We start from the raw sequence: 22342 nt of genomic DNA on the forward strand, positions 1-22342 counted from the left end.
GTTCAATGTGAGCCAAAATCATTACAATTAGAAGAACCAAAGACATAAACTTACTTCAGTCTGTGTGTACTGAATTTATATAATACACAAGTTTCACTCTTTTAGTTGAATTACTGAAATAAATGAACTTTTCCATGACATTCTAATTTATTGTGATGCACCTGTACTGAATCCTACCCATAACATTTAATTACCTTGGTGTAGAAATATGGGAAACCTAGTGACACCAAACGTTATAACTGGTTTATTCTTAGAAGAGTGAAACTAGACTGAGTTCCTAGACTGTCCCTCTGGAGAAACCCTGTAACAGAATGTTCAGCCGTGTGTTAAATAAACAAAACATGAAGTCAACCACTAGGTGGCACAACAGTTTCCTCGTAGAGCTCATCGCCATCAATTACTATACTGTATATTTAGTCACTGATAATCATGACCAGCTTCCAGTGTTGTATAAAGTACTAGAAAGCAATATTTGAGTAAAAGTACAAGTATCGTACTAGAAAAAGACTTTAGTAGAAGTGAAAGTCACCTTTTACAATATTACTCAAGTAAAAGTCTTAAAGTATCTGATATATACTGTACTTAAGTATCAAAAGTAATTTTCTGATATTTAATGTACTTAAGTATTTGAAGTAAAAGTAAAAAGTAAAATTTCAGTGATTTTCGGTAGGCATAATAGCAGGGGCGGTTCTAGGATTTCATCTTTAAGGGTTTTAGCCCTCAGTGAGAATTTAAAACAAGAAGAGTTTTATATTATATATTATATGACTACATAGTAAGCCAAAAGTTATGGTATTTTAAATGGCAAAAGTGGACACCAAAGTTTTTGCATAATGTAATGATGCCAGTCTTGAATTAAATCAGTTCATGTATGTGTGTATTCTCTACAAACAGTGTGTCCAACGAATGCAGTCATTAATAAAAAAAAACATATTCACAGGACAAAGACCGAATCAATAAATGTTATTTTTATTTAGTATTGAATGGATTTTTTGCATGTGCTATCAACTCTGGTAATAAGAATAGTGAAATTTCACTGCTTGTGGTTGCCGTCTTTGCGGCTTTCCGCCGATAAACGTTATAGATAAATGCCTCCAGCTCTGACTGCGCGTGCACGCTGCGCGTGCCTGTGCTTCTCCGTAGAGCGTGCGGAGCGTAATCCAATCTAGGAGCAGTGATTCGCCAAACCTCCCTTATTACAGTCGCACACAATTCTTCTGATTTTATTTTGTAGTAACGAGTAACGAAGATGCTTAGTGGAAATATAACGGAGTTAAAGTATACATTTTATCTAGGAAATGTAGTGGAGTAAAAGTGAAAGTTGACATAAATTTAAATAGCGAAGTAAAGTACAGATACGTGCAATTTCTGCTTACTGTAACTACAGTAACGAAGTATTTGTACTCCGTTACATTATAACACTGCCAGCTTCCAACTGCCGAATAACTAGCACATAAATATGAGTCTGCTTTTAACCCACCGTCCCCACCTTCCTGGTTGTATTCAGTTTAAAAACTCAATATTTCTTTGATTTATTTGGGAAAACAAACAAACAAACAAATAAACATTCAGTTTAAAAACTCACTATATCTGATTCTTTGATTTATTTGGTAAAACAAACAAACAAACAAACAAACAGACAGACAAACAAACAAATAGATAGATAGATAGATAGATAGATAGATAGATAGATAGATAGATAGATAGATAGATAGATAGATAGATAGATAAATAAATAAATGTTTTAATCCTATTTTCCCACTCATACTACAGATGAGTAGTCCTCCCACCAGCACTTTTATGCTAGCAGTGATGACTTTTATGCTAGAGAACGCTGGCTTTCAGTTTCCGGTACATGGCGGAAGTTTAGTCACTGTGTTTGAGGCAGGAGATTGTTAACTGTTTGTTGGCGCCACAGTAGCGAGTATTTGCATTATTAGGTCATTAAATGTTCTTGAGTTTGTGTTTAAGATGTCAGATACATGGAGCGACATCCAGGCACATAAAAAGAAGCTGGATTCTCTAAGAGAGAGACTGCAAAGGAGGAGGAAAGACCCAACACAGCTGGGCATCGGTAGGGTCCTGTGTTAGCTACCCATCTTCCCATGAATTTAAATTAGCTGCTTATTTAACCATGTTCATAGACCACTGGGGGGGGGAGGTTTTGTCTAACAGATATACGACTGTAGAGCGAATATTTGTTATGAGACACAGAAAGTGTTTCTGTGTTCTAGTCTCTTCTAACTTTACAGTGCGTTATGGGATGTTTTAACCCTCTAAGAAAGCAGCATCCTATCTCCAGGTCCTGAAGGTCCACAGCTTTACACAGATTTGTGTTGACCCTCTTCAATCATAACACATTTACTCCATGGAGGCTTTAGAGAGATGTGTTTAGTAGCAGGGAAGTGCTAAAAAAAAGTGCAGGACCAGGAAAAAGGGACCTGTGTAATCACAGCGTTATCGTTATTACACTGGATATTCCCCAGAGCAACACAATGAGATGTAATCTTTGAAATAATAATTTGTACATTGAGTGTGGTCGTTTCAGCTATATCTCGATGATGATCGCCTTGATGATCTTCTCCCTTCATTACATTTCATGTAAACCCATGGTTAAAAAGGCAGTTAAAATAAGATATGTTACGAAAACATGGGAATTTTAAATATTGTTGACTGTGTATTGTGTGTAAATACACTCTTTTTTTTATTCTCAGAGGTTGGTGGTGGTGATGGTGCGCCCACACGCAGTGACAGTCCAGGGCCAACTCTCCAATGCCCCACAGAGGTTGAGGAGGAGCGTCCCCCAGACCCAGAATTAGAGAGAAGACTTCTGGAATACCTGTCTGAATTGAGCCTCACACTCCCCATTGACTCTCTGGCCATCACCAACCAGCTCAACTCTGTATGTAGAAACATGTGAGAATTAATGTCAAGAGTAAATATTTGTCATTCTCGCTGTCTCACTTATCCTTTTGTCCAACTTTTTTTTTAGTCTGAATTACCAGCATCGAACACCTGCATCCAGAGCCTTCTACTTAAATTTTCAGCTCAGGAATTGATTGAAGTACGACAGCCAACTACCAACACCTCGACTTCGACCTTAGTTATCTCTGTTGATCATACCAAACTGTGGGCAATGATTAGTAGTTCCACACCACAACCTCAGAAAACTGGTGTGAAAAGAAAAGCAGATGAAATTATTCACCAAAAGAGGGCTCCTGGTTCCTCCCCTTTGCTTCAGTCATCATCTTTGCCGGCCAAGACGTCGTCTATTTCTTCTGCTTCCAGCTCACAGATGGCTGGGTCTACCGATTGGAAGTCAGGATCTGGAGGAGCTGGGGCTGAGAAAAAAGGCCGTACCAATAAGGGAAAGACGTCTCACTTGGATATGGAGATAGAGAGCTTATTGAGCCAGCAGTCAACCAAGGAACAACAAAGCAAAAAGGTACAAAGCATTCTTTATGCTATTTTTAAGCATTATATTCTAAGAAATGCTTGTCATTATTGCTGCATGTGTATGTAGGTGAGCAGGGAAATCCTTGAGTTACTGAACACCAGCTCAGCCAGGGAGCAGTCCATTGTAGAGAAGTTTCGTTCACGTGGTCGAGCACAGGTACAGGAATTCTGTGATCATGGGACTAAGGAGGAGTGCATGCGATATGGAGACACACCACAACCCTGCAACAAGCTGCACTTCAGGCTGGTCTAATTGTTGAATCATTTGTATTCTCAGTTTGTCATTTTTTTGTAAAGATTTTTAATTCCAGCTAATAATTATAACTTTATAATTAAACATATAATCTAAGAAATAAACTCATGTGACCTCACTAGGCGGATAATCAACAAGCACACAGACGAGAGCCTTGGAGATTGCTCCTTCCTGAACACCTGCTTCCACATGGACACCTGTAAATATGTACACTATGAGATTGACAGTCCACCTGAAGCTGAGAGCGGCTCTATGGGACCTCTGCCCGGGGCCACTGAGCTGACTCTGCATGCTAGAGATGGGGACAGCAATGTGGGGACATTGTTTCCATCTCAGGTAAAGAGGAAGAAGATGGCTGGTTTTAAATAGTGGCTACAGACATAATTTATCTGGGCATGAAAAGAAGCATTGGATAATCTGCCTTCAGAGATTGCTTTATTTGGTAAATTGTTGTCCTAACAGCTGAAACACTTTTTACTGTCTCTTGTGGCTTTCTCAGTGGATCTGTTGTGATATCCGCTACCTGGATGTTTCCATTCTGGGGAAGTTTGCAGTGGTGATGGCAGACCCTCCATGGGACATTCACATGGAGCTTCCATATGGAACTCTGACAGATGATGAGATGAGGAAACTTAACATACCTATTCTGCAGGATGATGGCTTCCTCTTCCTCTGGGTGACTGGAAGGTACAAATGACAACTACTTCTGATTCGTGTCAGAACGAGTGGTGATTGATAGAACTGATTAATCTTACCCTCTACTATCCTGGTATTTCAGTAGAATAGTGAAAGACATTTATTGAACTAAAAAGAATAAAACCCTACCTTACCTTATAAAATTAATAAATTACCTTATATAAATCTACATCTGATCATTTTGATTCACATTTAAATGTCAGCTCCATATCCTTACATACAGTATCTCACAGAAGTGTATACACCCCTCACATTTTTGTAGATATTTTATTATATCTTTTCATGCGACAACACTGAAGAAATGACACTTTACTACAATGTAAAGTAGCGAGTGTACAGCTCGTATAATAGTGTAAATTTGTACTGCTCGGTCGGCTATGCAGAAGAGACGGCGGACGGGAAACAAAACATCATGGAGCTGGTGGATGTTAGAGACCTTGCACTCCTCCACCTTCTGTTTGAGGATGGTCAATAGGGTTTAGGTCTGGAGACATGCTTGGGCAGTCAATCACCTTTAGCCTCAGCTTCTTTAGCAAGGCAATGTTCATCTTGGAGTTGTGTTTGGGTTCGTTATCATGTTGGAATACTGCCCTGCGGCCCAGTCTCAGAAGGGAGGGGTTCCTGCTCTGCTTCAGTATGTCACAGTACATGTTGGCATTTATGGTTCCCTCAATGAACTGTATCTCCCCAGTGCCAGTAGCACTTCTGCAGCCCCAGACCATGACACTCTCACCACCATGCTTGACTGTAGGCAAGACACATTTGTCTTTGTACGTCTCACCTGGTTGCCGCCACACACGCTTGGCACCATCTGAGGTCACACCATCTGTGTGTTGAATTATTTTGAGGGGAAATAATTTACACTGCTACAATGTAATGTAGTGAGTGAACAGTTTGGAGAACAAAGTGTCATTTTTTCAGTGTTGTCACATGAAAATTTATAATAAAATATTTACAAAAATGTGAGGGTTGTAATTACTTCTGTGAAATACTGTAGAGTTTCTTACATTTTTTGCTATTTATCCTACTTTACTGAATTTGCCCTAATTATTTATTTGTTTGTTTGTTTGTTTGTATTATTTAACTTTAAATGTATTTTTTGTTTTATTTGCGTATCATCCTCCAGTTTACATGTTCTGCGGCCGGATATGCAGATATTCAAAAGCTTATATTGGTAAATAAACAATGTGTCAGTGGAATTTGCGTGAGCTTGTTTTACGACCAAATTTAACCGGACACAACTTTATAAAATAATGACCTTTTTTATTCTCTTTTAAACAATTTATCTTGGTTTCTGACCGCAGTGAAAAATTCTAAAATGTAACAATAGTCTACTGTGTTTACAATGAAAACAGAATTCTGTAACCTACAGAGTTTCCTGTTTCAAATTGATATTTTCATCAAAAAATGTATATTTTTTGCAACTCGTGTGTGTGTGTGTGTGCGTGTGTGTGTGTACTGTGTGTATCTACACATAACCTTGCTTTGTAAATATTGACAGTTGCTGAAAGTGCAGCTCTTAGTTTAATGGCCTGCAAGGAATGTGTTATAACAGTGTGTGAATGTGAAAGTCATTCCCAAGATGAAATATCCAACTGTTCATTTGTTTGTAGAATTGTTCTAGGCTCCGTGTTGTAGCCATGTTTAAACTGTGCTGTCATTCACAGAGCAATGGAGCTCGGCAGAGAGTGTCTAAGCCTCTGGGGGTAAGAACATTATTTCTTTCAAAGGAAGTGTTATATCTATTCAAATGCTAGAGAATATTTGTTTTTTTATTTTCCTTTAATTCCCTCAGGTATGAGCGTGTTGATGAGATCATTTGGGTGAAGACCAATCAGCTCCAGCGTATTATTCGAACAGGACGGACTGGACACTGGCTGAACCATGGCAAAGAGCACTGCTTGGTGTGTTTGTGTGCTTATGCTTAAAGGTGTTTTTTTTTCTTTTTAATGTTTACCTGAATTCCTGAACACATTTCTATCAATGTCTCTTAATAGGTAGGGGTGAAAGGAAACCCTCAAGGTTTCAACAGAGGTTTGGACTGTGATGTGATTGTTGCAGAGGTAATAACAAGAATTCTGTCATCAAAAACCTCATGCTGATTTTATACTTTTTACATGAATACATTTGATATTTATTCTAAGCATATTGTGTTTTAGGTGCGTTCTACCAGTCACAAACCAGATGAGATCTATGGAATGATCGAGCGTTTGTCTCCAGGCACTAGGAAGATTGAGCTGTTTGGGAGACCCCATAATGTCCAACCAAACTGGTAAATAGTTTAAATAGGACGTGTTCTTGTACAGTTTAGTTTCTTGTTTTTGCTTCTTTTTTTTTTTTTTTTTAGCTTACCCATTGTTTTTCTACCTCTCTTTGATTTTTCTAGGGTAACTTTGGGCAATCAGTTGGATGGAATTCACTTGTTGGACCCGGACGTTGTAGCCCGCTTTAAAAAGCGCTATCCGGATGGAGTCATTTCCAAACCCAAAAACATGTGAAGACATAACCAGCTCCGAGGGACTGTTACATGTGCAGCCTTCACAGAGACTTTCAGGGTTATAGCTTCATTAAAGGCAGGAAACCTTTTGTATTGTCAATACTTTTTTAATAAAAGAAGGTGAATTATTTCTTTTTTTAGTCATTTCTTACAAATGTGTTGGTGTATATTTCTTAATGTTGAACACATTTAACGCACAAATAACATTTTCTCATCACTGACATCATTTAGAAATTATTTTTATATTTTCACATTTGTTGAATAGATCACACAACTAAAAGAAAAAACATGTTTGCATTAGTGTTTTGTTCCATTTTATGAATCAAATGTGATTGATTTTGAAAAAATTACATGAAGAAATTGAATTTTAATGGAATGTTGAATCATATATTTTTAAAAAAAGGTACAAACTCTGTTCAAACATTTTAATACAAAAGAAAAACAGAGTATTTGTAGTGTTATAATGATAGACCGTGTCAAACTTTTTTCAGTTTGCTCAGATATCATTGTTAAAAGCAAAGAAAGTTCTACAGAATATAGAGTTTGAATTCTAAAAACACCTGTGTAGAGTTTCACACGTCTACCTGTTTTGTTTGTGTTTGCATATTAACTAGTGGAGGAAAACGGATAGAAAAGGACACTTTTGCATTTAAAATCGGAATAAAAAAGAAATAACCATTATTCTTATAAAGGACAAAAAACTTTTGCAGGTACAAATTTCAGATCTTTTCTCAGAAAGAAATAAGAAAAGATTAAGAATTGTGTAATATAAAGGTTATCTGTTATCAACAAACTATTTGCACAGAATTACAGCAGACATCTGTGGCCCTCTGAGTATCAGACAGTTGAGCCATACCAGTAATACGGGATATAAACCGAACATAGAAAGCACTTTTTGTATCTTGTAAACATTCTCCTCTTGCTTATTCAGTGTAACATTTCCATTCCTACGAGCATAAGATGACCATTGAACAGAATTCAGGACATCCTGAGTGGCACGAAGAAACCCTCTGCCAAGTCTAGTTTCTGCCATCTATATCACTTAGCTCTCTCTTAACAGAGTTTAGAGTTCATTTTCAATACCTTGGTGACTGACAGGAGTTAATATGTGGCATCTATTGCGTTGAAGTTGCTGTCCATTTGGTGCCTAAAGGACAGCCGAGCCTTCTGGGAAAAATATACTTGAGGACTACCCAGGTTGCTTCCACTTTCGCACTCACTGGCTGTTGATGCTGTTGAGCAGAGACGAGGCTTCGGTACATCTTTCGGTGCCGCAGGCTCTTTAAGAAAAGAACAATGTGATGATTAGTATTGGGGTAAGAAAAAATACCAAATCACCATATATTTAATATCAGCTTGAGGTTTACTATGTTTTAAGGTGAAATCTGATTAATCTTAATGTTGAATATGTAACCTGTAAAAAAATGGATTATGGATCATGTATTATGGTAAAACGTTGCCCAAGTCTTCCACTAATTATTATGCTTAAATATATTCTGAATTATAGAGACTAAGAGGCTAATCAAATGATATCATGGTTATATGATGTTTTTGGCTTTCCTACCTGTCTTAGGCAGACACTCTCTGTCCTTACATCGTTCTTTGCAGCGTCTGTAGAAGGGGAAGCACAGGAGTACCTTCACACCCATTGCTCCAGGGGGCACTATGTGGGAGATAAGCAACTGGGTAAGAAATTTCAGAGAAAAGTATGAAAAGAGACTAATTCTGTGTGTGAGCTTTAAAGCATTTAAATAAATTTCATTTATGGTCATTTCATTTTTGGTGAATAAACAGACCTAACCATAACCATTGGCTCTTTAGTCAATCAGTCTGAAGTAGCAGCAGCAGCTTTTCAACATAGATTTTGGAAGAGCGAGACAATATCACTATTTACATAACCTCAAATTAATTTAAGGCATTTAGACATTTTAGACAACATACAGTCATCCAACATTTGTGTTAGCAACTTGCTTTAAGTAGTTATAGACATGTCATTGTAACCTTACATACTTTTTGTTTGTTTGCTTTATACAGCAATTTTGATTAGCAGGTAAACTTTTCTGCCAACTGAATCTCAAAACCACATAAAACTGAAACTAGCCCCAAAAAATGAAGAAGGTTGTCTTTGCTTTTCTAAGCCTTCACAAACTTTTTACACATACACTTTTCATGCTTCAATGTTTATTTGATTAATATTCTGATTATATGCTATAAAAAAAGATCATCTTGGTGTCAGAATATTGTACATTGTTATTGTCAGAAAAAGTGTAAATATGACAACACGGGTATTAATCATCCTGCTGCTCCTAAGCTGAAAATGTACATAGAGTTTGTATGGGGCAGTTTGAGTCCTGCCACAATGGGTCTTTATTAGTGCTTCTCGTAGATACCTTTTTTGACCCTTATGTGCAATAACAACTCTATGGATATCTATCAATCAGTTACTTTTTTATATCATTGCTCACTTAAAACATTTAATTAGTATTTGAATGGAATTTAAAATGTATGATATACTACTGATTGGCTAATATTCTAGATGAGCTGCCACTGGGTAAGAGCGATAATCAAATCTATTCTTTTCCCTCTGTGACTACCAGGCAGCCTATACTTTGCTATGTAAGCCTGTGAATCGACGTCAACATTCTGCTAAACCTTTGATTGGCATTAGTCTACAGAGCATGTCATGTTTCCATAGTGGGCCTGCTAATCTTAGTATGATAGTCTTGCAATGTTGAGAGCCATAATGTCAAATAGCTTTTGATATACACTAATACAGTAAATGTGTTTAACCATGAACCACAAACCAGTATTACTGGCTTAGACTTAATACATGCGCTATTAGATTACATAAGTCATGCAAAATGAACTCAACCTATTTGTATCTTTATCAAATTCACAAAAACGACTGCAAACTTTGACAGCACCAATCATGCTACAAGAAAAGTCTCTTATTTTCCCTAAAGCTGGGTAAAGTTATCTTGAGTTATTTAAAAATATACTCTTTCTCCATAGAGCTTTTCTTTCTCCTCCCTCGCTCTACCCCATAGCTATTTGGTAAACACTCATATGCCTGCCGGTTTTCTCATACTGCTGATAATCTGGCACGTAATGAACTCAATTCATTTTTAGCCCACAAAAATCCATTTGGAGCAATGTCAATTTCTTTTAACGACAAAGAAGCAATTGTGAATTTACATTTGATGATGTTCTATGTAAAACTAAAGGGCAAAAAAGTTCGTTGAAGCATGTGAGATTACTGGGAAGTTCAGAAAGGTTTCTGAAGATTCAGCATTTATGGAAGGGACCAATATGCAAACAATAAAAGCATGGGCTTGTGACTTTACATGATTCTTGGAAACTGCTGAACAACGCCCATTTGCAGTATGCGCTTTCATGTTTACATGCATCTACCTCTTCCTTTGTAGTTTAAGTAGATACAGGATTGCAGTGTTATGGATCAGCATGATCAAGATTTCTCTCACTGACTCTCCTGTATGGTTTGAAAATCATCAAGGGTTGTACTACGTGCAGCAATTAAATATTAAAGTATTAAATATATATAGTACGTTTTGTTACAAGTACTATACATCATTAAAACAGCAATGTGTATATACAGGAATGTAACCTCTTGCACTGTCTGTGCTTAGTTAAGACTTTTACTGCAACCCTGGGGTTTGTCATGGGATCAAGCCTGGCTCATGGGGTCACTGGGAGTACAGAATATTTTTTTCCAGCAGCTTTTTTTACTTCTACAGTTACAAAACAAAAGAAAAATGGTATAACACAATGTATTTTATTTTAATTGAATGTTTAGCAATCCTGCAGTGCCTTGCAAAAGTATTTACCCCAAATGTATTTGTGTACCATTTGATGTACCAATAAAGTCCCACCCTATGGAGTATACATCTTAAAGTGGTCATTTGGACAAATACTCCTTTGGATACAACATTTGCACTCTTTTTCTTTTTTTTTTTTCAAATAAAGGTATTTCTGTCATTACACTTTAACAATTTTGACTATTTTGTTAGGTCCATTACACAAAATCCAAATTAAATTAATAATTTTAATTCCAGGCTGTAATGCAAAAAATACATACATTTTTAAAAATGTATATTTAAAAAATATTTATTTATTTAAAAAAGTTGACATAAATTCATAACATTAATCCTCTACTTAAGCTCCTTCTAAACCTTGCTATTCTCTTCCTCAGCATAAATCTAACCAAGTGCACTTTTCTGTTCTCTTTCTCTTTTTCTAATATCACACCCATTATTCAACATAGACATGTTGTGTACAGTGCCTGTTCAGTGGTGAGGAATTGTAAGGCTTTGTTCATTCCCTGGCTGTACACAAGTGGGATATAGTCCAGAACACTCAGGGGGAGGAAAATAAATCACAAGTAAGTACATAAAGGCCAGACTGAGCCAACTTTTAGTTAAAGATCTGTAACTTGAGCCTCAGGATGACGTGGAAAAGCCATAGTCCTGGGTTAAGCTGTTTTACTGCTCAAGTGGTCATTTACCTAAATCCAACTACACATCCAAATCATTTACAAACAAAAGGTCTACTTGCCATGTCAATCAGTAATACCGTGTTCTGTTGTTGTTTAAATAGATCATAATTGTAATACTCACAAATTCAAAATTTATTTATCATACGATCAGAATTTTAAAATGCAAAATGCTGTTTGGACCATTGGATGAAAATGAAATTAGAATGAACACTAAATTTGGAGCTATATTTACTTTATGCATATAAATTCCATTTATGGCATTGCAGTGAGTTACAGTAGAATTTTAAGAGCTACAGCAATCTGACCGTGTGGATTTGTATCTCATTTTTCCTTTTGAAGTCTGACCATGAGCCCAAAACAGCAATGGTGCTGCTGCAATTTAAATTCTGTATACTTATTTGGTATGTTAGAAAGACTTGGTAGCAACATTAGCTTTAGTGTGTAGCTTTGCTGCCTCACAGCTCCAGGATCCCTGGTTCAAACTTAGCTTAAGCTACTGTCTGTGTGGAGCTTCATATGTTTTCCCTGTGTCCACATGGGTTTCTACCAACTCCCAAAATCATGCTAGCTGCATGCAAGTGTGTTTTTTTTTTTTTGATGGACTAACATCCCACCCAGCACCCATTATTGCCTCTTGCCTGGTATTTGAAGAAAATCCTCTGAATCCACCACAACCATAATACAGTTGCTTAAGATAAATATATGAAAGAAGATAACATCTCTGGACCTCTAACTTACAAACCTAATCTAAAACTTTATCATAAATACCTTTAAACTGTCAAAACACTTTGCTGGGTCCAAACCTTCCTCATCCTCATTAACAGACCTCTTTTATGGTTTTAATGTGGTTACTGAGTAATTCATAGCACTTACAAAATAGTATTTTAAAGATTCAACTAATTCAAGGGCTTAATCTCAATATACTTAAAAATCATATTAAAATAAAACAACATTTTCCTGTATCAGATCTTCTGGCAACATTTTTTTTAAAATTAATATTCAAAAGGTTTTGATATGGTCACCTAATCTCATAAAACACTTACTATTCAAAAGACTTTTCACAAGGATATGTAATAAGTCTCCAAAAACTGTGGAATGGATTGCTATGCATAACAAGTCAGAAGATGAACTGCGCTGTAAAATTGTCTGTACTTTTGTGTTCTTTTCAGTCTATGCTTAAATATTTGAAAACTTAAGTGGCGTTAATAATAACAAGTGAGAGAAATTGTGAATTGGAGATGCTTGAACCACTTGGGTATGTGCACAAACTGAATTGCACTACCTTTTGATGCCAGCAAGACATGATGCTCAATATTACGCAGTATCAATATTTATGCAAAAAGGACACTATGTCCAATTTAAAATAAAGGCAGCAAGACGATGCTTAGTAGGGAAAACATGCACGTCCCACTCCGTGCACGCCAGCACGCGCTACACTGCTCTCGTGCAGTACGTGACGCACAGCGAGCACAAGTAATGAATATATACGTACATGGCGTTGACATGCACTTAATGACCAGGGGGTGCGTCTTGTTTTGCACTACAGACGTGATCAACCTCAGCAATTAAAAAACTGAAATAATCATTCACGGAATTTACAATCAAACCTATTAATATTTGCAGCAACAGCTTTTTTTTGTTGCATGAACAAAACTAGAGTTTATATGAAAGTGGTTAGAAATAATCCAGAAATACCAGAATAATCAGCTTATCTCATGCATTTATAGACAGCAACAACAACAAAAAAGACGTCACACAGTCACCTAAGCAGCCTACTGAACCGTAGCAGCCCAACAAACCATCTTCATTTGGCGTTGGCTTTGATTTCTAAGGTTCTAGAAGGTAGAAAACGTGGTTTATTTTTTCCCCTAAAGTAAAGTACAGTACAGTAAGGTAAAGTTGAGCTTTCTGGGATGACAGACACTCCCAGCAGGACACACCTCCAACAACACACAGGTAAAGGAATTCACAAAACACGCGTTTTGCTTGTGCTCAAGGCATTTTCTGAGCGATTTAGCAGATTGGGGATATGCACATAAAATTATTCACTTACCAATTTCTAAGAGCAGTCACAGGGAAGAGAGATTTGAAGTTTAGAAATGTGCGTCACACCAACACTGGCTCCAGGTCTTCAGGCTGTCAACGTCGCGCAGATATCTGAGACTCAGCAGTGTTTTACCTTTCAGATTACTGTCGTTAATCAGGACAACGAGTGAAGGATTGAGTGGTGTGTGTGTGTGTGCGTGTCTGGGTGATAACAGCACATTGAGCTCTGGCGCTTTTTAAATGGATTTAGAGCGACCTCAGGCTCCAGCCCTCCTCCTCCTCCTCCTTCTCCTCCACTCCTTCTCTCAATGGCGCTCCGAGACCTTGGCAAGCTCCCAAAGTTGAGTGATAAACATTCCTAACTCTAAGAATTTTTACCTGTGATTGTGCTGCTGTTGATTTTTCCACTCTATTATTTCAATTTATTTAGTTGCATGTTTGTTGCAAGCAAATGAAACAACTGAGTAGTGAATGAAGTCCCTTGAATTTACTGCAAGTGCAGGCAAAGAAATTGAATGCTAGAATTACAGGCTTATCAAGTAAACACTGGCTTTTTTCTTTTGTATTTTTTTCCATTTTTAAAAATCTATAATGCACAACATTTTTAGTGTTTACATTTCATCACACACACACACACACACACACACACACACACACACACACACACACACACACACACACACACACACACACACACACACACAGAGAGAGAGAGAGAGAGAGAGAGAGAGAGAGAGAGAGAGAGAGAGAGAGAGAGAGAGATCTAAAGCCAGTTTGCTTTCCTTATCCTTTAAAACAAAAACAAAGAACCCTGATGTGAAATCAGGTATGAGAAGCAAAACTCCACACAGAGAGCAAAGTTTAGAACCGAATTTGTGAACCCTGAGCTTTGAAGTGGCTACACTACCACCTTGCACCTCCACGATTCCTCGTTTAAGTCAGTTACCAATGTTTCATTTTAATGATTCACAATGACTTTATAATAATCTGTTTAAAGAAGTGATTCTGAAATGGTACATTCAGCTTTATTATACTGAGCTAGTAAAAACCTGAATTTCTGAACAGGTTTTGTAACTTGCACTTTCATAATGTAAGTGACTGTTAAGCACCTCTTCACCACCTTTGAGCAAAAAAAAAAAAACTTTGAAAAAAAAGCATGCATGTTTGCAGTAAATTTGCATGACCTTAATATAGGATAAAGGGAATACTGTTAATCTGGAAGTGTCCACTTGAGTGTGAAGCATAAACAGAGCCAGGGAATTTCATCGAGTTCCTGAGTGTATGAGTAAGAGTTTATTTACCAACTTTGCTCATGCACATTACAATTTTACTGATTATTTCAGCAATTTAATTATCAAATAACATCATTCACTCATAGAAAGGTCATATATGGTGATAGACTTGCAAACATTTCTGAAATTATGTAATTAGTTTACAAACTGACCCTGTATTCCCACTGACATTGTTATCTTGGCCAGTCTGTCAGGAGCATTGCCAATGTATTTAGTCCAGTGGAAATTTTTATGGAGTTGATTTCTAAAGAAGAGACAGATTAGAATGCAGACCAGCTTGCCTTCTGCACAATCTGGGGCCCAGTCCAGGTTCCCTCGTGATGACTTTCATGATACACTCATTTTTCTTATACTTAATATTTCTTATATTCTTATATGATCTCTCCTGTTTGTTTAATTTAAACTTCAATGTTGTGGTTTAGACAGTTCTGAAAACATGAAGTGGGACACTGTCTCCTAGTTATGTGCAAGTGAGTTGTAAATCAGTAACAAGGAACTGTGGGCTCTTGATAAGGTGTAGGCGAGTCTAGTAGCTCCCCTTTAGGGGCTCACTCCTGAAAAATAACTGGCCTCAGATCAGTGTAATTTATTTCCTTTTAGTTTTTCCTTTTTTTAATGTCATGTTTGTTCAGAGCTCAACATGGCTGTTTGTTTGAATACTGAATAGGAATTATGTAACTATCATGCAAATACTTGTTTGACACTATAAAGGCTGTGCTGTCTCAAGACAATTCATTATCAATGTATCATGACTAAATAATGACATTTAAATTTGCAATAAACTGTGCTGTATGATTTATTGTCCTCTCCCAATAAAAACCTCAAGGCCACAATACAATTCCTATTTAGAACAGAGGCTAGTAATGACATATTATGATACATGCTTACATAATGTACATTACATACAAGAGAAAATTGTTCCAAATCCCTGTTTTAAAAAGCTGTATCCATGCCTTTTAGAAGAAGGATTTTTATAATATGGTTAGTACTACAGAATATGTCATATGTAAGAGCCACCTTCACTGAGTGATGACAATGTCTGAATATGGAAACACTCTCCCTCACTGATTTCTGAATGTTTATTGGTTAGCTGTCACTGTAACATAATTCACAGTCCAAAAAGGACCAATCAGTCTGTCCATACGCACTCTTGGTGAATCTTTGGCCAGTCTGACTGGCAACCACTGGAGTCAGATAACAATAGATAAGAATAGTAACTGTATAAACATAAGCAGCAATTTCAGCAGTGAAAAGTGTTAGTGTAGTGGCAGTCATAATTAGAAAATGGTACAAAGTCATGTGGAAATTTACACATCCCCACCTGTAGTTAATTTTAGAATAAGACACACACACACGCACACACATGTATGCACACACGTATGCACACATATATACAGTATGTGTCAAGAAAGCACAGTAACGATGTCAGTAGAAAAACAGTGATCTGACTGTCAACTGCATCTGACAGAAAAAATGGCATGTTTGTTCCTGCACCTATTAGTGTTGTAAGAAGGGTTTATGCCACCATACATTCCTAACCCTTAAAGCTGTATTCATACTGAAGCTCAGAATCATACAGTTATTACTGGCATGCTCCAGCTCAAGTTGCCTCAGACCAGTTTTTCAGTCCTGTTACCCCATATTCCCCCTCCTCCCTGTGTCTTGCATTTCCACCCCACTTCCTCTATCCCTCCTCCACCATCCTTCTTTATTCTTTTAAACACCTCTTTCTCCTGATAACAGGTTCTGGTTATATATTAGTTTACAAAACACAGATAATTGATTTTTATTCAGAAGCTGCTTCATTGTTAAAATTGACATTTTAAGTGTCCATTGTTAAAAGTGCTATACAAATAAATTATAATTTATTATTTTTATTCTGGATTTTTATATTCCTGTAAAGCTTCACTGTTAAAAGTGCTACAGTATACAAATGAAATTGAATTGAATATAGCTTCCCTCTTGGTCGTCTCAGTGAGTTTCTTATAGGACCGGTTCTGGCTTGTTCTGCATTTCACAGGAAGTGAAATGCAATGCAAGTCTGTGTCGAATTTTTACCCTGTCTGATCTTAGCTAACACCAATGATGTGATGTCTCTTCTGAGGTATTGAGTCACACCTCAAGAAGCTGTGGTTACTGTGTGGTTGGTTTATTTGTGCACTACCTGTCATGAATGGAAAGTTTATGCCAGTGTGTACAAAAAGATCCAAATATATGATCCAAATATTTGTCTATCATAACAAAATTGTCTAAATAACAGTGTAATTGTTTGGATTTGATAAAGATTAAAATAATATGTACACCACAGACGTTGCTGTACGCACAGGGATCATTGTTAGAAATTTCTATTAGATTCATTCATGTGTTCTAACTGTTCTGCTCCAGTTCTGTCCTGTTCTTTTCTATTCAGTTCTGTTCTTGGATTCATTTCAGACGTTTGTGTATGTTTTGTGCCTGTGCTCACTGTGGGTTGAAAGACTTGTGTGTGTGAGTGTGTGTGTTATTGGCAGCATAGCGAGTTTGCATTAGTTCCTTTGAGTGAACACCACTGAATCTTTTTCCCCTCAACCCGACCCAATGTTTCTAAGCTCCCATCCCCTCTGCCTGTCAACCTTTACATTCTCTGCATGGATGTGTGTGATCTGCATGGTAAAACAGACGCTTCTCCTCCTGTTTTGCCCTTGCCCAGCCTTTGGATTTAAAGCTCCACAAAGGCTCCTTGAGCCGATAATGCAGAACAAGTGCACTCACAGTCCTTCTTACCAGATATGGCTAAAAAATGCAGGGTATGTTTATGTTTATCAGTTGATGGAGCCAATCATAGTAGATCGTAGCTATAGCGTATTTCATGATTCACTATTAGGATTCCTGTCTGTAGTGAAACCTTTGAATAATAAAAAGCATTACTGATTCAGATATAGTCAGTTAGTACACTAAGTAAATGTTACTTAAAAGAAATAAATTCCAAAAAAAAAACATAATATTTTATTCTATCCATAGCAATAATGAAGTGAATATCCATCAAAGCCTCTCTTCTGAGTTGTTCATACAGCTGTAGATGTTGCTTCTGCCACAAGGGTGCTTCTGATCCTGTTTTCTAGCTCAAACAAGTAAGACATGACCAAGCTGCAGCAGAAGATAGAACAAAATGTTCTGATAGTGTTCTGAATATTTTCAGTGATAAATGTTTTTGCAAAATCATATAAACATCACTGTTGTATTAAAAAGGATTAAATTTTAGAAGAACATCCAGACATTGTATATGTTTACGGAACAGAGTCAAAGGTAAAAACCAATTTTATTGTCCAGTCTGGGAGCTTAAATCTCTATTTAAAGATGTTACTCAATTTTAGTTGATAATTAATACATAACCAAGTCATATCAAGGTTAATAATTGATTGTAATAACAATATAAATAGCACAGTGTACAAAGTACAGTAGTAGTGATACCATGTACAGTAGATACACAAACAATGTTTGCATATGCAATATTGCTTTCATAGGACTTACAATAAATGCTCTAAAGAACATAGATCCTGTTTTACAGACAAAAGAGTAAGACTCTTACTGTTAAAATGTGTTTTTATCCAGGTTTCATACAACCTTGAAAGGGCATGTTAATAAATAGATATGATTGTGGCTGCTATCTATAGGTGATCAAAATATGTATAATGGAATTTGATCCGTTGATTATGTCTTGATAATATCTTGCATTCACAATCCTCCATCATCCTGCAAAAGAAAAATAAACATGTTCCATTTCTTGTGTAAAAGAAGATAATGTGGGATCCTGTCATTTGACTGCTTTCTGTGTCCTACACCTACATATTCTTGCCCCAATACAACAACCATCAGAAGGGGGGGGGGGGTGTCCTCAAACTTCTGATCTTTTGGGATTTTCACACAGCACTTTATAGAGTTTATTCTTATTGTAAAATAAACAAAACACATCCAGTGAGTAACAGTTCTGTGGTGGAAACACCTTGTTGAGAAAGTTCAAGGAGAATGGCCAGACTAGTTTTAGCTGACAGAAAGGTTTCGGTAACTCAGATGATGAATCTGTACAACTGTGGTGAGCAATAAAGCATCTCAAAATGCACAACACATCCAACATTGAGGTGGATTGGAAGCAACAGAAAAAGATCATGTTGGGTTCCACTTTTGTTAGCCAAACCCAAAGCTCAGGCTGCAGTGTGCACTGGATGGCAAACCTGGAAAAATGTAGCCTAGACTGAAGAATCTGGATTTTTGCTAAGGTGTGAATTTTGCACACATTGGACTTCTCGCTTAAATGCCAGAGCCTATTTGAGAAATGTTGCTGATCCTGTGCTTCTAATGGCTACTTCTATTATGATCATGCACCATGTCACAAAACAAAAATTGTCTCAAACTGGGTTTGTGAAAATGACAATGAGTTCAGTTTTCTTCAGTGGTCTTCCCAGTCTGAATCCAAATAAACAACTTTGGGATGTAGTAGAAAACGAAATTCACATAATAATAACAGCTTTTATTGTTTCATTTCTCCAAACTGTACTTAACTAGCTTAAGTCCTATGATTATATGCCCTGCCTGTCACTAAATATATATTAACCTAAGGTTTAACTTTCAACCATCTACTGTATTGATAATACTATTATTTTTTAATTAATTAAGCCAACTGATCCATCTACTTCACTCCAACTCCATGCCAGACCAATACAGAACTTTGAAACACTAAAACACTGCTGTAACATTTACTGTACCTGTGGGCTTTTTCGACAGTCCCCGCAAATACAACCAATGCAGCCATTAATGACCTGGATCCCAAGTAGCACAACCTGCAGAGCACCCAGACCTAGTATGATGGAGAAGAGAACAATGTGCCAAAGGACTACATTTTCTGGGTATGTGCAGAGAGACCACTCAGATTTATCCACCAAGTAGCTGGAATTACTGTAGATGGAAAGAGAAAGAGAAAGGGATCATATAAGTGGTGACTTTTTTATGTTCAGAAAATGACAAAATATCGATCAGGATAATACAGGCATAAAATCTATATTTTTTTTATATGTATTTGGAATCAATAACACATTCAAACATTCTAACCATTCAATCATAAGTTCTTAACCAAATATATATATTTATTTATATAAAATTGTCTTATGTGACTAGGGCTTAGTTACTCCTGGGGCTTTTTCTCAAAGGGATATCCCCATGACCCCGAGGCCAGAAGGCATTTTGGTCCAATAGCCAGTGCTGCAGATGCCACACTGGTGCTGTATATTGCCCCAATTAGACCAAATGCAGAGGAAAATACAGAGCTCAGCATCTACAGACACAAAGATAGTCAGTCACAAACACACATTTGGATTAATAATATTCTTGATTCTATAGGTGTTCTAAAAATAGGCTTACACATTAGTGTAATATATAGTAGTATAGTATAAATAACGCTTTGAATAAAACTACACCTCAGTAACTTACTGTATGTATTGTGTCTGTATCAGTTTTAAAATATAGTTAATTACTGGTTAGTCTTTATAGGCTACTTACTATTCAAACATCATTTCATTTTGTTTCTGCTTTTACAGCATACAATTTAGATTTTTTTTTTTTACAGATCTACTAGCGTTAAACTTTAATCCTCAAATGGAGTATTTTTACTTACACGGCAACGATTTCCACAGCAACCCTTCCCACAGCAGCCCTTTCCACCAGCTCTGATAGCCGAACAGCTTGGACACAGCATCTGATGGACAATGAATATCATTAAAAAAGTTTTAAGGACTTCTACAATAACAGCTATATTATTTTTTGTAAAATATCTGCTCACATAGTGCCTATGTTCCATGAATAAATTTTACAATGTTTATATTAGATATTACTTATCAGATCTCTTCGTGATGATGGCATATTTAAAAACCTAAATTATAACCTTGATAATCCACAATGACTACATGCAAGAGAACAATCATCTAACTCCATATTAAAAGAAATATTAAAAAGAATTATTTCTTTAAAGAATAGAAACTTGGGGATTATAAATGAGAGTAACACTACTAGTAGCAGAGTAGCATTTTTTTTTACACTCAGTCATACAGTACAGTCACAACACTCATACAGTTAATATACATGGCAGTAAAAGAGCAGTGGTTTATATATCCATTTAAGATTGACAGCTTATTCATAGCATTTTCAAATACAATAATTGAAAAAAAACTGCTCTGTACTTACAAACAAGCCTCCACCCAAGAATCCTCCCATCAGCCAGACCTGTAAGGAGATCTGATCATTTTCCAAAACAGTGCCATTGGGGAAGAACAACAACAGGTTAGAGATCATACACAAAAACGCAGTGGGCAACAGAATCAAGCCCACTAAGCGTGCACACTTTCCTGTACAACACATCCTTTTAACATTTAACGTTTTTTCGTAATCCTTGACTCTTAGTTCTCCTAATTTAAGACTATAAAGTCAGAAACAAGAAGGATTGCGTAAAAACTCCAGATAACAGCCGTGTTTCTGTGCCCAAATGGTGGACAAAGTCAAAGTAAGAAGAGCTCTGTACAAAGAGCAAATGAATATTAGTGACCCTGCTAATGAAGGACACATGGTGGTGATCTAAATGTGCTGCACGACCTTTGATATTTGTTCATATTTAATGATCTACTATCAGTGCCGTTTATGGTTTGAAAACATAAATGTGTGTAATAAAAGGGACACAGATGCAGGAAGTGATAAACAATAGACAATGTGATTTATTGATCACCTTAAGGTGTGTGGGAACATGGGTTTCCCCAGTGATTACTTAGGATATTTTAATTTAAAAGCTGCACTGAAGTATTTTCTCCCATATGGAGACATAATACAATCTACCATATATAAACAATGCAAATAATTCTCAATAATCTATGAGAATTTACTTATACACTGTATAATACACTGATGTTAGTTACATCGATAGTAATAGTAAATAAAATTGTATTGTAAAGTAATTAATTAATTAATTTTATATCAGATTCTACATAGAATCTTGTTGCAAATGTTAAGGGTGGCTTAAATATTTTCCTTAAATCTTTTTTTATTTAGACTATGATAAAAATGTATATATATAATAAATAACATTTGACTCCTTTAGCTTTTACATGTAGGTTGTTTCCTGTGAGACAAATGGTGCGTGATTATGTAATTATTTGCCTTTGCCAAATAATTAGCCAAATTATTGCCGGTTTTTTGCCTGGCATACAAAAATTCCAGTTAAGTTAATAGGCTAAAGATATCAGAGTCCAAGCAACAGTCCAGATTTAAATATGTACATGGAATCGTTTATTTACTTAAACTTTGAACATGTCCCCCACTCCCTAAAACTGATTAATTTACAGCCAGAGGAGTGTGTGTGTGTGTGTGTGTGTGTGTGTGTTGTTGTTGTTGTTGTTGTTTTTAATGATTGCGGCTGTTCAGGTAATTCTTCTCGTTGAGATAAGTGGTTTAAATATTCACATTAAAATGTGCTTCATATGAGCATCATACTGTAAAACATCATTGGTCTGACTGACCAGGGCGATATGCAAAATGTCGTATTTTGGTTTGTGTGATTTTTTTAGTTTGAT

At 36.5% G+C, this 22342-nt stretch overlaps 2 protein-coding genes and 1 long non-coding RNA gene across 3 annotated transcripts; 1 reads left to right on the forward strand and 2 right to left on the reverse strand.

Moving 5' to 3' along the window:
• Positions 1–1840: 1840 nt before the first annotated feature.
• On the forward strand, positions 1841–7030 carry mettl3 (methyltransferase like 3). The gene is made up of 11 exons (XM_027165008.2): positions 1841–2074; positions 2715–2902; positions 2993–3445; positions 3524–3699; positions 3832–4045; positions 4209–4396; positions 6073–6111; positions 6201–6309; positions 6403–6468; positions 6565–6677; positions 6792–7030. The coding sequence occupies exons 1-11, from the start codon at positions 1972–1974 to the stop codon at positions 6901–6903; spliced, it is 1761 nt and encodes a 586-aa protein (XP_027020809.1). The 5' UTR covers positions 1841–1971; the 3' UTR covers positions 6904–7030.
• Positions 6994–13756, reverse strand: LOC113654761. The gene is made up of 3 exons (XR_003443515.2): positions 13469–13756; positions 8467–8565; positions 6994–8182 (listed from the first exon to the last, which is right to left on the reverse strand). It is a non-coding gene; the product is annotated as an uncharacterized LOC113654761 (long non-coding RNA).
• A 4276-nt stretch (positions 13757–18032) lies between these two features.
• Positions 18033–21332, reverse strand: tm4sf5 (transmembrane 4 L six family member 5). Its single transcript, XM_027165047.2, has 5 exons — positions 20967–21332; positions 20401–20481; positions 19916–20061; positions 19496–19685; positions 18033–18485 (listed from the first exon to the last, which is right to left on the reverse strand). The coding sequence occupies exons 1-5, from the start codon at positions 21138–21140 to the stop codon at positions 18468–18470; spliced, it is 609 nt and encodes a 202-aa protein (XP_027020848.1). The 5' UTR covers positions 21141–21332; the 3' UTR covers positions 18033–18467.
• Between the last annotated feature and the right edge of the window lie 1010 nt (positions 21333–22342).

Source organism: Tachysurus fulvidraco, chromosome 1, assembly GCF_022655615.1.
Source record: "Tachysurus fulvidraco isolate hzauxx_2018 chromosome 1, HZAU_PFXX_2.0, whole genome shotgun sequence".
Classification (NCBI taxonomy): Eukaryota; Metazoa; Chordata; class Actinopteri; order Siluriformes; family Bagridae; genus Tachysurus; species Tachysurus fulvidraco.